Below are 16,594 nucleotides of genomic sequence, written 5' to 3'. Positions count from 1 at the left end.
TTTAAAACAAAGTATCTATTAAACACTTTTTTTTTTTTTTATGGTTCCACAAGTTCCTATATTGGTGAAATAAGACTGAACTTCTGAAGCACAATTTCTTCCCTTGGCCTGAGTCTACAACATGAGTGGTTACCACAGGTAATGTGATGACTGGGGAAACAGTATCAACATTAGGTAAATATATGCCATCATTAAAAAATGTCATAGAACACCTGCTTCTGCACTTTAGATTTTAATTTTTCATACACATAGGATTCTTTCCACCATCCATTTAATGGGTTAAACATCTGTTTACACAAGAAATATATTTGAAAATACATGTAGAACTTGTACCAATATCTGTGCATACATTTGTGTCTTCTTTCAAATGGTCTCTTATTTTCTGTTTCATACTAAGTACTGATCTCATATTTATGTGTCAGGCCATGTTCTATGCTCTCCTACTCCCTTCTGACCCATCCATCCTTGCTTCCCAACATTCTCTCAGGAGTTGTAGGATGGCCGAGACCTCATGTAGCAAGAATCAGTGAGTGTTTATACCTCTAAAATCAAAACCTTAGAATTTTCTCTGGCTGGGAATTTCATGTGCTATACATTATCATCTCATTATATACCTGATATCAATATGTTCTCAAACTGCCCCTTCTATAAAAATCCATGAATTTCTTGATCCACAGAGAAAAGCAGAAAAATTGGAGAAAGTATTATTCTTTCATTGCCCTAAAAATCCTCTATGCTTTACTTAAAAATTAGTATATAAACCTAGGCTCTAAGTATCCATAACATTTGAACAAATATATGCATACATACACATACATATAAACACACACACATCCTCATCCGAATGTATATAGATATATATACTCAAATATATATATATAGATATAGATATAGGTATCAGATTTGTATTTCTTTCTTTCTCTTTCTCTCCCTCTCCCTCTCTCTCTCTCTCTCTCTCCCTCTTTCTTTGCACATCAGGAGTACAGTTAAGATTTTAAATGCTAAGGAGTTATTATTTGGGGGCCACTTCTATTTTACTATATCCAAATAAGAATGAATAATGATCAGAGGATGGATATATTCAAAACTAAATCAAGGAACTAGATTAGACTGGAAAGGAAAGAGCTATAAATGTAGTTAAAATTCAGAAATCTTGAGCTTAGGAGAATTTTACGTAAAATATGGTCCAAACTCTATTTATTTTAAAAGTTCAGAAAAAAATAAACGTACACATCTCTTAAATGTGAGGGTAGACTTAAAATTTTAGTTTTTGTATTCTGAGCTCATTCCATTGCCACTCATTGAGTTCAGTTATTATACCACAATTCCTCTTTCTAAAGCAGAAAAACAGCCTTGTAAAATTTCACTAAGAAGATTTAAGAATGATTCAATCTTTCAACTAAGCATATATAAATATGGATTATTTTAAGTGTACTGAAATGCCAATATTCTCTACAAACTCTATCCCCCAAAGACTGGTTATGACTGGTTAAATCAATTGTTGGTAAATGTAAAAATTCGCATAATGTCATATGATATCAGAACATTAAACTTATTTGCTCCATACTGTAGGATTTAATTTTCTTCATTCTATAAACTCACAGCCAAGTATATACCATAAAAATAGGTATGAGCAACATCAAATAAAAGCAATTATTGTAAATTCAGTCTAACTATTTCTTTAAGAAAAAGAGCCATTTTTTTTTTTTTACTGCAACAATAAAGTACCACAAACAACAATGTACCTTAAATATTGAAACAAAACTTTGAAGATACAGAAATTCAAGGACTCATTTTGTATTGGCCTTAATCTAAAGTAAAGGGAGTATACTTGAGAATATACCACAAGTCTACTTTCAATTAAGAATTTTATTAAGAATTTATTTCGGTGGAATATATACAATGGGATACTACTCAGCCATAAAAAAAGAATAAAATTTTGCCATCAGCATCAACATGGATGGACTTGGAGGGCATTATGCTAAGTGAGATAAGTCAGACAAATACTGTATGATATCACTTATATGTAGAATCTAAAAAACACAACAAACTAGTGACTATAACAAAAAAGAAGCAGGCTCACAGATATAGAGAACAAACTAGTGGTTACCAGTGGGGAGAGGGGACAGGGAGGAGAAATAAAAGGGCATGGGAGTAAGAGGTACAACTATTATGTATAAAATAAGCTACCAGGATATATTGTACAACACAAGGAATATAGCTGATATTTTATAATAACCGTAAATGGAGTATAACCTTTAAAAATTGTGAATCACTATTGTACACCTGTAATGTACAAAATATTGCACAACTGTACTTCAATTAAAAAATAATTGATTTTTTAATACAAATCATCAGTTATTGGTCTGTATGATCTTGATTGAGTTGCTTATCATATTTACTCCTTAGTAAAATAATAGGAGGTACTTGAAATCCTTTCTAGTATATTCTAGAAATGAATATATATATATATATATATATATATATATATATATATATATATATATTTCTCTTGATTGGTTATTTTCCTTTCCTCCTTCTACTAACAGAAAGAACAAAACTTTCTCAATCTTTTCATGAATGCATTCCTCTCCTACCTTGGCAATGGTCTCGTGAAGGTTGAAAAAAGGATCCATTTCTTCAATTTTTGTTGCACGTTTAGGGAAAAAGCCTTCAGAGAGAAAACTTGGACCCTGTGGAAAACCAGAAAATAAACATTCTAAACTCTTCATTGATTTTGTTTTTTAAGTGCTTATTGGATTTTCTTTAAAGATTCAAAATGACTCTAAATTGCTGTAAGGTTTCTGTTGATTGTTGGAATTCATTCTGCTGATATAATTAACCAGTCACAAAATATTTATAAATTAAAATGATTAGACTTCTATAACACTTGACATTATTTGTATTTACCAAAGAATGTTTTCTTACTCAGAAGAGATCATTATTTGCAGTTCACCCTTTTATTTTTCAAATGCAGACTTAGTGTAGAGTAAGATACCTTGACTGCAAAACCCGTATCTAAAACCCCTTCTCTATTTTATATATTAAAATTTATGCTTAAAGACTGGTAGAATGGAATGTTTTTAATTAAAAAAAAAAAAGTCTAGGCAACAGGGTACATAATATTTTAAATACTGCAAAACTTACTTCAAAACAATAGTAGGATATGTTTTGAGTAGAATGACCTCATGGCTTTATGTGCTGCCAATAAAGTAGTAACGTTGTATCAGACCCTTAGCGTAAAGATGGTTGAAACGAATCAAGATATTGTAATTAATCATTTTGTACTTGCAGGTGCAGATAAATTTCAGGATACAAGAAGACACGGGATGCTGATAAGGTAGCTATCTGCTATAGTCCGAATATTTATGCCCCCCCCCCCCAATTCATATGCTGAAATCCTAATCTCCAAAGTAACAGTATTAGGAGGTGGGGCCTTAGGGATGTGATTAGGTCATGAGGGCTTTGTTCTCATAATTGGAATTAGCGTCCTTATAAAAGAAACCTCACAGAGCTCCCTAGCCCCTTATGTGAGGATACAATAAGAATTCTGCAACTTGGAGGAGGGCTCTCACCTAACCATACTGGCACCCTGATCTTGGACTTTCAGCCACCAGAACTTGAGAAATAAATTTCTGTTGTTTACAAGCCACTCAGTCTGTGATACTTTGTTATAACAGCTTAAATGGACTAAGACAATACCTAAAACAATACTTTTATAGTTATCAACGTTATAAGTATCCTATGAAACAATTATTATCTACATATAATTTTCATTTGAAAACTTGAAGTAACTAAACTTATTTATCTTAAAAAATGTAAGATTGGGACAGAATATATGTACTTATGCAGATGATAGATATATAGAAAGAAAGAAAAATAGATGGTAGATATATAGGTAGGTAAATTTTTCAAAAACTATCGTGGGAAAGATAGATTAAATCAAGTCTACACCAACAATGACTACACAGGATAACAAATTTAATTTGAATTCTATTAGAACTATTTATTAGAGTAATCCAACAGCAGAACAGACTACATTGGGATATATCATAGTGGGAAAGAAAGTTAGGATGATGTAGTTGATAGACTCAGAAGTCATACACATGAGAAATGAAACCAACATAATTGTAAGTCTTTATATATTAAATAATTCTGTGATCAAGCAGACTCTTAACCCCCTATTTTGAACAATACTGCGATTAAAAAAATAAAGTAATTTAGCTGTTTGCTCCAGCATATATGCACTTTTCTATAATAAGACCATGAATCAACCAAATAGCTTACCTATCAAGACTAACACTTATTTGTCAAAACTTGTTTATGTTCCTCTCCTCATTTTACCCATCAATCTAAAAGTAATTTTAGAAACTGCCCAGTTCCAACCAGTATTCCAGTTTTTAAGACCTGCCATAAAACCACACAGCCAAGGCCTAAAATATCATAAATGCCCTTTCCTAATTTCTCCCCATTTTGAGAGACTACTAAGACTCAGTGCTATGGGTTGAATAATTCATATGTGAAATCCTAGCCTTTAGTACCTCAGAATGTGATCTTATTTGGAAATAGGTCACTGCATAAATAACTAAGTTAGAATGAGGTCATACTGGAATAGAGTTGGTCCCTAGTGCAATGTGACTGGTGTCCTTATAAAAAGAGGAAATTTAGAGACAAATTTGTACACAGAGAGAAAAGCATTCAAACATGAAGGCACAGATTGGAGCGATGTGTCTGCAAGCCAAAGAACTCAAAAGATTGCCTCAAAATCACCAGAAACTGGTCAAGAGGCTTGGAACTGATTCTCTGTCACAGACCTCAGGAAAAACCAACCCTGATAACACCCTGAACTGTTAAGACAATACATGTCTGTTGTTTAAGTCACTCAATCTGTTGTGCTTTGTTATGGCAGCCCTAGGAAACTAATACACTCAGTCAAGGTGGTATTCTTCTTTACTGAAATAGGTCTAATATACTTAATTTTGTTTATCAACAGGATTTTGTGGAGGTATTTTGGGCAGTCAACATAGAAATAGGTTAAAATTTTGGTTTTGCCACTTAACAGTTGTGCCATATTAAGCATCTTAATCTCCAAAGGATTAGTTACAGCATCTAAGAAACTTGGAGAATAACATATATTTCACAGAGGTGTTGTGAACAGTCCAATCCTGCTACATAGGAGACACTATGTTAATAACATTGATGATGTTGCTAAAAACAATAAATATCGTAATAATGATGGTGAGGGTGGTAATGATGGGGTAGTGATTACGGTATGATGCTGAACTAAAGGAAATCCAAAGACTCTATCTATGATCCTGGGAGAAACAGTGTACAATTTGCATAGAGGTATCTCTGAATTGACTTTAGTGAAAGTATGACATGGACAATTTGCAGCATTCATTTTCATTTAATAATTAAGCTTGAAGTTCTTAAAAAGTTTGCCCCATGAGTGGTTGTAAATAAACTTGAAATAATTTTACCTGATTAGTATACTTAGCAAAATAAAACTTCATAAATAGTGCAAAAGTAAAACATCAGCGAGCCTCAAAATGAATGATTCCATAAGAATAGAAATTGGGAGTTATAATTAATGAAGTTTTTATTGAACTTTCAATTATTCAAAAACAGAACATATTAATTTAAATTATCCATATGTGCCTCATTCTCTAATATAATCTCCTTCTCTTTCTGGTTCCTTCACCTATCTCTTTCATACCATTCTTTGTTTCTAGTGCCTCATTTTTTAAAACATTTAAAAAAATATGCATTTGACACTTACTGTATGCCAGGTCCTACACTAAATGCAGGATGTTGTCCTTAATCTCATGGAACTTAATCTAATGTGATTTGGATGATAATAGATCTAACATCAATGTCTTTGAAAATATCAAGACACTACCATTCCTTTTCAATATAATAATCATCATTTATGAACAGGTATTTATATATCCTGACATAAAAAATAATGAAAAGATTAAAAAGAAGAATATATGCTTTGTAAAAGATTTTCACTATCAAATTAACTATGAGTGATAGCTGTTTGATAATGGCTCCCACCTGTTGATGAACAGAGGCAAGTAAAACACCACTAACCATTTAGAGAGCACTTTCGTTTAGAACAATGCATTGATAGACTGAAATGAAAGAGTAAGTTAAGATATGCAGAACTTAATATTGTATGTATGTCACATGGAGATCATAGTCAGAATATCACAGAAGAAGTGATATTGATAAGAAAAGTCTATCCAGGATCTAGTTTAAAATTCGGTGTGTCTCCCCAGTCTCTAAACTTACTTGTCCTTTCTGTAACATTTAACAATATTTAGCACACCTTTCTTCTTTCAACTCTTTTTCCTAAAGTTCATGATTTGACTCTGCTGGTTCTCCATTTATATATTATTTTCTACCTATAACTGGATTCTCTTTTCCTTTTTGAGCTTTTATTGTTTCTAGGTGGTCTACCCAATCTTCTCCTTATCACAGTCTCCCTAGGTGGTTTGGTCTACTTTTCTGGCTTCAGTGACCAAATTCAGATTGATAATTCCCAAATCTTTATCTCTAGCTTAGTTCCTGTTTTTAGTTCATCATTTTTTGCCTACAAGAGCTTTCAGACACATCAACTCATGTTGCAAATCATGAGCATGTGTTCCCCCATTGTCACTTTCATTTCTTACCTTGGATAATAGCATAATACCTACATTTTACCCAAATGTGAAATTTTATGTCATTCTTGACTCCCATTTCTTGCACCCTTAGTACCACAGAACTACACTAGCCAATTTCTTTCTAATCTATATGTTTAGACAATTCTCTACAAGTTCCTATTTGTTGCCACAGTCCAGTTACTCATTACTTTCACCCAAACTATGGTCCTTATTGTCTGTAGAGGAAAGTCCAAACTCATTAGTATATTTCACAAACAAGTCCCAACCTATCTTCTTTCACCTTTAAACAAGTCTTTCTTTCCCATAAACTTATTTGCACTATTTTCATATAGCTACTGCTTCAGTCACAGCAGTCTATTCACCAAACCTTGAATTCATCCTTACCTTCACTATCTCTGTCCCTTTGTGCCATGTCTTCTTCTGCCTGGAATGGTTTTTTCTTTATCTGTTTATCAGGCTTCTTTCTATAACTGTTTTCCTCGATCCTCACCAACCCATCAGAATTCATAGTTCTCTTGTCAGTCTTTCCATATCACCTTGTGTTTGTTTTTTACTCACCATTTATTATATTTTTGTTATATTTCTGTTTTTATCACTATACCATGAGCTTTTTAAGACTTGAGACTCTTTTCTTATTAAATTAGTCTAAGACTGCCAGGCAACCTTGAGTAAGTCATTAATCTCTCAAGCTTAATATCATCCTCCATAAAGCTGAAATGTAAATATACTTGCCCTTCTAACACCAGAGAGCTCATGTCAGGATCAAGCAAAATAACAAAGTATATAAAATGCTCAGTAAGGAGGAAAGGATTACACTAGTACTGGATGGTGTTTGATTTTTATCACACTTGCTAGGAATTGCTTTTCTATATAATCAAGAGTCAGAGTTTTGAAATTTAAATTACTAAAAATTTGTATTTGTATATTAAACTCTATGTGAAATTTTTCTTTTAAAACCTACAGTTGTTAAAATAAAGTTTGAAAACCATTTCTGTAGGTGATAGGAAGTGCTTGGAGGGTTTTGAACAGAGCAAGTGATATTTTCAAGTGTGTATTCAGGATAGCACACACTGATGCATATGTGGGGAATAGATTTAAAAGAGAAACGATGGAAACAGGAAGTATAGACAGAAGACTATTGCAGTAATACAGTGAGAAAGAGTGAGAAGTTAAGTCAGGACAGTGGTAGTAGAAACAGAGAGGAGGAGATGTGTTTGATAAATGTTTGAGATAAAATTGGTACTACTTAGTAATTAACTGGAGTTAGAAACCTTAAAAAGGGGTCAAGATTGCAAGTATTTCTAGATTTGATAAAATGAGTGATAAAATTGGAGGTGATGTGTTTGTGGGACATCCATGTGATGTTATCCCAGAAAATGAGGGATGTCATTCAACACCAATTTGGTTAAAGACTAAATTCTAGACTAAAGATATAACAATAATTTGAAAAGCATGTACATGGTAGTTAAAATGTAAAAGGGGACTACATGCAGACTTAGAAGTATACTGAGTATAGCACAGATGACACTCTGAATAACAACAAGTTCTCTGAATGGCACTGATATTTGAGTGGGAGAATAAAAATAAAACCCACAACGATATTATAGATGGAATCATCAGAGAAATGTAAAGATAACCAGGGGAGTGTGATTTCATGAGAGTCAAAAAGGTAAAGACTGTTCGGGAATAAATAATCAATGCTTCAAAGGAAGTGAAGAAATACGATAAGATAAAAATTATTCATCAGAAGTAGCATTTCAGAGGTTCTTGGTGTTCTTTGTTGGAGGAGACTCCGTGGATTCATGAGTGCAGGAGACAATGCAATCAGTTGAGAGAATAAATCTGAAGAGAAGAAAGGAAACATCAACTATGAACTACATTATTCTCTCTAGAAATTAAGATTAGGCTGAGAAGTTAGAAAAATTGATCATTAACTACAGAGAGTAAAAGAATCGAGAAAGAGTTTATTTGTTGTGTTTTAGACTGGATTAATGTGGATATATTTTTAATATAAGAGAAAGCATTCAGAAGATAAAAAGAGATTTTAAAAATACCAGAAAATTTGGGGGAAATAAATAGATCACAGTCTTAAAGGAAAGGAATTCAAAGCTCACTAAAGTTATCCAGAAATCAGAGTTGTAAGTAGATGAGCCACTGGTGAAAAAGGATGAAATGAGGGCAGGCTAAAAATATGGTGGAAGACAAGGTTAGTATGTAGACAGAGGTGAAGAAAGGAAAAAACACAAAAACAAAAACAAAGGTTATGTGTAATTCAGCTCTAAAGTGGATTGAGTTGACTAAACTTTAACTCACTACCATACTAAAATATACCCTTTGCATTTTTTTTCAGAAATAACCGTTTAAAATATTTAGTCCATGTGGGCTTAGTGGGTGCTGAACTAGACAAAAACAGTCTGCATGCACTTTCTTTTATACAGTTGGCACCCAATGAGCATGACCTGGAATGAATAGGATAATAATTGCCTTTTCCATATACCAATACTAGGCTAAGCACTCTACACATATCACCTAATTTAATCCACACACTTACTTTTAAGGTAGAAACTATTATTACCCTGTCTTTACAAATGGGGAAACTGACAACCAGTGAATTTCAGACAGTAGCTCAAGATCATACCATAAGTAAGTGGTAGAGCTAGATTTAAACCCAAGTCTCTCTGACTCCACAGCCCACACTTTCATTCCTATGCCACACACTTCCTCCTCACTGCCAAAGTTTCTCATAGCCTGAGATTCTGTGCTTTTGCATTTAAGTAGGAAAATATTTCCCTCACTGCTTGCTCCAATTCTCTCCAAGTCCTAGTCTACTCTCTAAGTGGCATAAACACTATGCACAGTTTAAAGGATATAATCAAAGACTCCCTGCTTAGACTAAATAAAATTGAATCTAAAAAGTCCCATGTGCACTTCCTTCATTGCAATATTCTCCTTTCTGCAATCAGAGAATATACACATCAGTACTTAAATTTAACATATGAAATTAAAACACTTGCAAGATTTGAATGGCACTGACATTCATGACACGCTGGGCTGAGAGAAAAGGTAATTAGAGCCACAATTTTTGAAACATAACATTCTCATCACTATTCAAAGTAAAACAGACCTGAGATGATGTGGAGTCTAAATAGAAGTGTACAAATCCAAGGGTCAAATATAGAATAACATCAGGACATTATTTTCTGAATTCATTCATGTTTTTCATTTCAATTATTTTTTTCAAGTTCTAGGACGGCCCATAGTGTTGGCTTTATTGAAAATATTCAAGGCACCTTCATAGTTCTATTCATATTGATTTAGCATCCTAATTTGAGACCTGGATAAGATATTAGAAATCTTAATTCAACCCAAATATACAAAGCAAAACATGGAAAATTCAGGTTAAGTAATTTTTACAAAGTCAAAAAATATTTATTAGAAGACCAACACTAAGAATTAGCTCCGCGTGTGTGTTTCTTAAACATTATGCCTTTTCTTGTAAAGTACTTTTGAGATGGGGATAATAATTGTAATATTAGCTTTTGTGAATCATTCCATTGAATTCATGATTTATTTTTGGTCTTGAAGTTCTTACATGCCAACACAATACTTTTATAGGACCCAGTCTTCATATTTTAGACTTTCTTCAAGCTAATCAGCTTTACTTATTTTGCCTTCTTTCCTCCCTTAATCATTGAATGTGCGCCTGTCTTACCTATTAATAAATACAAACTGTGCATCACTAGTTAAATAGTCTATGCTTATGTTTTATTTTGTTTTGTTTTTCATATCACACTTTCTAGACAGATCAGGAGGCAGGGAAAGCTAAGGTACAACAACAAAGAACCAAACAATAAAAGATGCTCTTATCAGAGTATTTCACAAATTAAGGCATTTCACAAATTAAGGCAATGTCTTTAGTTTACTTATATTTCAATGGTAAATAATATTTTGATGGTAAACAATTAAGATTAAGTGCATAGATATGGCTTATTAAGCTTTCTTAATAAACATTAATTATTCCATATGGTAAAACCAATGAGTAGTGTTTGCTAATGCTTCCATATCTGTGCTGCCATTATGGATAGAAGAATAACACGTGACAATCCAGCACAAAGAGCAGGCTCAGGGGGAGGAACCCTGCACAGGTTGTATTAACAAGGTGACAAAAAATGACTGACCCAAAGTCCCACTTATCAGCCCCGCAACTTCTAGGGTCTCATAACATTAACTCTATAAAGAGTTGTTATTAACTCTACAGATGAGTTATAATAGATAACTCATCTCTTTTTACATTCTATCCCTTAAACTTCCACAATAATTCTTTTGTTTTTTGTTTGTTTGTTTCCAGCAAAAGAAGAGGGAGGAGCAATGAACTTGCTGACACTTGCTAACACTGTGCAAGGGACCAATGCAGCATAGTTTCACATTAGGAAGGAAAAAATAAATATAACTATTTATTGTTGTATTTTTCTATTCACTCCTAAACAGAGTTCTCTGTAGCTGTGATGCCCTGTAGTACATATTTCCCAAAAAATAAGTAAATAAATATAATAAATATCAGCTTATAAAACAGAAAGATGGGAAATCAGCAGCCTTTTTCTGAAACCAGCAACTGACTGCCTACAGGCTCTTCGTTGTGTGTATTTATCACCAGTGGCCCTGCACCACTGTATTCATTCCCTGAGACTTTAGGGGCGATTCCTTCCTAGCCTCTTCTAGCTTTTTGACTGTGGTTGCGTAACTCATATCTCTGCCTCTGTCTTTAAATGGCCTTGTCTTCTGTGGGTCTTCTGTCTGTGACAGAGATACTTGTCATTAGATTGAAAGTCCACCCAGATAATTCAGGATGATTTTATCTCAAATCCATAATTTAATTACACCCACACAGACTCTTTCCCCATATAAGGTCCCATTCACAGGTTCCAGGTGACATATTGTTTTGGGGACCACCACACTACAATTACTATCTTCATGTCTTCAATGGGCTTTCTATGCTAAAGCCTGGGAAGGTTATTGCTAGTAACAGACCTCAAGATTCAATTCTAATTCAGACTTTATTCTTGCTTCTCCTCTTTTCAAGAATAACCATAAAATTGAAGGATTATACATTTGTAAAATAACCCTGAGGTGAGGCACACATTGAAACTGTTCTAATTAAGTAGTAGTTGTGGATTAGCTACAAATTCAACGAGTGGTCTGGTTTGGAAGGTGTTTACATAGGTATAAAATTGTCAAAACCTATCTAACTTAACACATAAAATTTGTGCATTTTATTGTGTATAAATTATATCTTAAAGGAAAACAACTTTCCTAGATAAGGGACATTACTATCATCCCACAGAGATTTTTCTTTCTCTTCTTCTAGTGTAAGTTTTGGTAAGTTCTGGTTTTCAAATAATTTGTCTATTTCATCTAAATTATGAAATATATTGTTATAAAATTGTTCATAATATCACCTATTTATCCTTTTAATAGGATCTGAGGTATTGATCATGTTGGTAATTTTTGTATCATCTCCTACACAGCTATTTACAATCATTAAAATTTTCGCTGTTGTCTTCTTACCCCATGATTTCTTACAAATATATTCCATGTTTTAAAGTTTTCTGTGTTGCTTTGATATACATTATTTTTTGATAGCCACAGTTGTTTAAGATCAGAAAAGTGGTGTTATCATTACCCTCATTTTATGAATAAGTACTGAGATTCAGAGATTATCTAACTAGATAGATTCTGCTACTAGGTGGTACAACCTGGATTGGAATTCAGATCTTCATCTCCAATCTGCTGCTACTCACATTCCATAATCCTGCATCTCAAATGTGAAAATCAAGCCAGATTAGCAGTCAGTGCTAGATATTAGAGAGGATACTATAGAAATTGCAAGACAAAAATGAGTGCCCAGTTTAGTGTAAAACTAAATTGGATACAATAGAGATCGTTTTAAGGTTTAAAAATCCATGATAAAATTCCACACATAAATCACTGCTTGTCCAGTTGTTTTATGGTACTTGTTGAGTGAACATAGTTACAGATAAATTCTTTCATTTCCCTTTCTTGTCTCTACACTTTCCAAGGCTAAGCTAAATGTGTATTATATAGAAATGGCTTTTTATTAGTGAAATTAACAAAGCCTTTCTTAGTATCCACAGGAAAGGGAGGAATAGGGCATGTATAGTCTCAAAAATAACATTTTATTAATTCAACAAGTGTTAATTACTAAATAATATCAGAAATTTCAAGGATTTATTAAATGAACATGTTTATACATAATATCCTCATCTTTAATTCTCCTGAAACTGCAAATTAAAATAAAACTTTAAAGCTTTTGGTATGTAGGAGGAATACTAAGAGACTAAAACAAAGTCTAGCTAGAGAACAGTGAATTCAATAATAGTGATTTTGGTAGCTATCATTTACTGAGTGCCTACTATGTACTGTACTGTCAGAAAGGAAATCCTCATGTATATCTGCATGGCTAAGATTTTATAAGCAAATTTTACCAGAACCTGTATTAAATAACAAGCCTTGGAAGTTAAATGATGACTGAATAGTGAGAGAAACCTGAAGAGATTTACCTTTCTGGAGGTAAATCTGTGTTTACTCTTTAAAGGGGATAAAACCCAGAACCCTGGAAACATACCATTACATTACATTCATAACACTACATATGTAATATTACATTCCAATGGGGAAGAATCCCACCATCCCCTTCCCTTTCTAAGGAGAATTTATTTACCTTAGGGAAAGGAAGCTTCTTTCCCTCTCTTAGGAGGGAAGGGAAACAACGTACACATAAACTTATAAATTCATATTTTCAGGGTTCTTGTACTTTGTTATAGCATGCAAGCCTGTCTATCTGGCTCTTATTGCCTCAGAAGGGGAAGAGAATGGGATGTAAGGAACCAATGATGTTACTGCTGTAAATAATAATAAGTCTGATCTCTGCTCCAGAAAACTCATGTTGGCATTCAGGATAATATAAATGAATATAGATTTAAAAATATGTCAGTAATAGGTACTTTAATAACAATAGCAATAATAATAACAATGTTCTTATTAATTAATCTGAGTAAATATAATAAATGTATAAGTATTGCATAATACAATAATTTAAAATACAAATATTTACTAGTTATGTATTATGAATATATGTTTATTATGCTAAAAGATATATTTTATATTATATATACTATTTATGTAATAAATATACAATATATGTTTGTCTATGGTAAATAAAGAATCCTTCTGGTCTTCTTTGCTGTGCCTGTCTGGCTGACTGCCACTGCCCATCGACCCTTTCTACTAATGATGTACTCAGGTAGCAGCTTTGCTGAGGCCATTTCAGGCAGCCTATCTTCATAACGGGACAAACAATGATGCAAGCTTGCCTGGCCACTCACCATCCCTTGCTGAGTGATCTTTGGCAAAGCAACACTCCTGAGATGATTTCTCCTTTGTAAACCATGTGGCTGACAGGGTCTAGGTGCTCCAGCCAGGTGTCAGGCCTGTGCCTCTGAGGTGGGAGAGCTGAGTTCAGGACATTGGTACACCAAAGACCTCCCAGCTCCACGTCATATCAAATAGCAAAAGCTCTCCCAGAGACCTCCATATCAATGCTAAGACCCAGCTCCCCTCAACAACCAGCAAGCTACAGTGCTAGACACCCTATGCCAAACAACTGGCAAGACAGGAACACAATCACATCCATTAGCAGAGAGGCTGCCTAAAATCATAATTAGGTCACAGACACCCCAAAACAACCACTGGGCGTGGTTCTGCCCACCAAAAAGAAAAAATCCAGCCTCATCCACCAGAACATAGGCACCAGTCCCCTCCACCAGGAAGCCTACACAACTCACTGAACCAACCTTAGCCACTGGGGGCAGACACCAAAAAAAACAGGAACTACAAACCTGCAGCCTGCGAAAAGGAGACTGCAAACACAGTAAGTTAAGCAAAATGAGAAGACAGAGAAACACACAACAGATGAAGGAGCAGGGCAAAAACCCACGAGACCAAACAAATGAAGAGAAAAAGGGCAGTCTACCTGAAAAAGAATTCTGTGTAATGACAGTAAAGATGATCCAAAATCTTGGAAATAGAATGGAGAAAATACAAGAAAAGTTTAACAAGGACCTAGAAGAACTAAAGAGCAAACAAAAAATGATGAACAACACAATAAATGAAATTAAAAATTCTCTAGAAGGAATCAATAGCAGAATAAATGAGGCAGAAGAACGGATAAATGACCTGGAAGATAAAATAGTGGAAATAACTACTGCAGAGCAGAATAAACAAAAAAGAATGAGAAGACTTGAGGACAGTCTCAGAGACCTCTGGGACAACATTAAACGAACAAACATTCGAATTATAGGGGCCCCAGAAGAAGAAGAGAAAAAGAAAGGGACTGAGAAAATATTTCAAGAGATTATAGGCTAAAACTCCCTTAATATGGGAAAGGAAATAGTCAAGTCCAGGTAGCACAGACAGTCCCATACAGATTAAATGCAGGGAGAAACATGCCAAGACACATATTAATCAAACTATCAAAAATTAAATACAGAGAAAAAATGTTAAAAGCAGCAAGGGAAAAACAACAAATAACATAAAAGGGAATCCCCATAAGGTTAAGAGCTGATCTTTCAGAAGAAACTCTGCAAGCCAGAAGGGAGTGGCAGGACATATTTAAAGTGATGAAAGGGAAAAAAATACAACCAAGATTACTCTACCCAGCAAGGATCTCATTCAGAATCGACAGAGAAATTAAAACCTTTACAGACAAGCGAAAGTTAAGAGAATTCAGCACCACCAAACCAGCTTTACATCAAATGCTAAAGGAACTTCTCTAGGCAGGAAACACAAGAGAAGGAAAAGACCTATAATAACAAACCCCAAAAAATTAAGAAAATGGAAATAGGAACATACATATAGATAACTACCTTAAATGTAAATGGATTAAATGCTCCAAACAAAACATATAGACTGGCTGAATGGATACAAAAACAAGACCCATATATATGCTGTCTACAAGAGATCCACTTCAGACCTAGGGACACATACAGACTGAAAGTGAGGGGATGGAAAAAGATATTCCATGTAAATGGAAATCAAAAGAAAGCTGGAGTAGAAATTCTCATATCAGATAAAATAGACTTTAAAATAAAGACTACTACAACAGACAAAGAAGGACACTACATAATATCAAGGGATCAATCCAAGAAGAAGATATAACAATTGTAAATATTTATGCACCAAACATAGGAGCAACAAAATACATAAGGCAAATGTTAACAGCCATAAAAGGGGAAATCAACAGTAACACAATCACAGTAGGGGACTTTAACACCCTACTTTCACCAATGGACAGATCATCCAAAATGAAAATAAATAAGGAAACACAAGCTTTCAATGAAACATTAAACAAGATGGAATTAATTGATATTTATAGGACATTCCATCCAAAAAAAACAGAATACACTTTCTTCTCAAGTGCTCATGGAAAATTCTCCAGGATAGATCATATGTTGGGTCACAAATCAAGCCTTGGTTAATTTAAGAAAACTGAAATTGCATCAAGTATCTTTTCCAACCACAACGCTATGAGACTAGATATCAATTATAGGAAAAATATCTGTAAAAAATAAAAACACATGGAGGCTAAACAATACACTACTAAATAACCAAGAGATCACTGAAGAAATCAAAGAGGAAATCAAAAAATACCTAGAAACAAATGACAATGAAAATATGATGACCCAAAACTTATGGGATGCAGCAAAAGCAGTTCTAAGAGGGAAGTTTTTAGGAATACAATCCTACCTCAAGGAACAAGAAAAATCTCAAATAAACAACGTAACCTTATACCTAAAGCAATTAGAGAAAGAATAACAAAAAAACCCCAAAGTTAACAGAAGGAAAGAAATCAG

General features: G+C 33.8%; 1 protein-coding gene across 10 annotated transcripts in view; it reads right to left on the bottom strand.

Annotated features, from left to right (window-relative positions):
* Positions 1-16,594, bottom strand: part of NAALADL2 (N-acetylated alpha-linked acidic dipeptidase like 2) — a 1,495,600-nt gene that overhangs the window by 210,203 nt on the left and 1,268,803 nt on the right. For 9 of the 10 annotated variants that reach the window (XM_059922024.1, XM_059922026.1, XM_059922019.1 and 6 more), the window contains one exon: positions 2,598-2,693. The exons of the other annotated variant lie outside the window; for it this stretch is intronic. In XM_059922024.1, the coding sequence (XP_059778007.1) occupies positions 2,598-2,693 (96 nt within the window). The remainder of the gene's footprint in view (positions 1-2,597; positions 2,694-16,594) is intronic. 10 annotated transcript variants of the gene reach the window in all.

Source organism: Balaenoptera ricei, chromosome 4 (assembly GCF_028023285.1).
Source record: "Balaenoptera ricei isolate mBalRic1 chromosome 4, mBalRic1.hap2, whole genome shotgun sequence".
Taxonomy (NCBI): Eukaryota; Metazoa; Chordata; class Mammalia; order Artiodactyla; family Balaenopteridae; genus Balaenoptera; species Balaenoptera ricei.
This window is presented reverse-complemented; position numbering and strand designations above follow the sequence as displayed.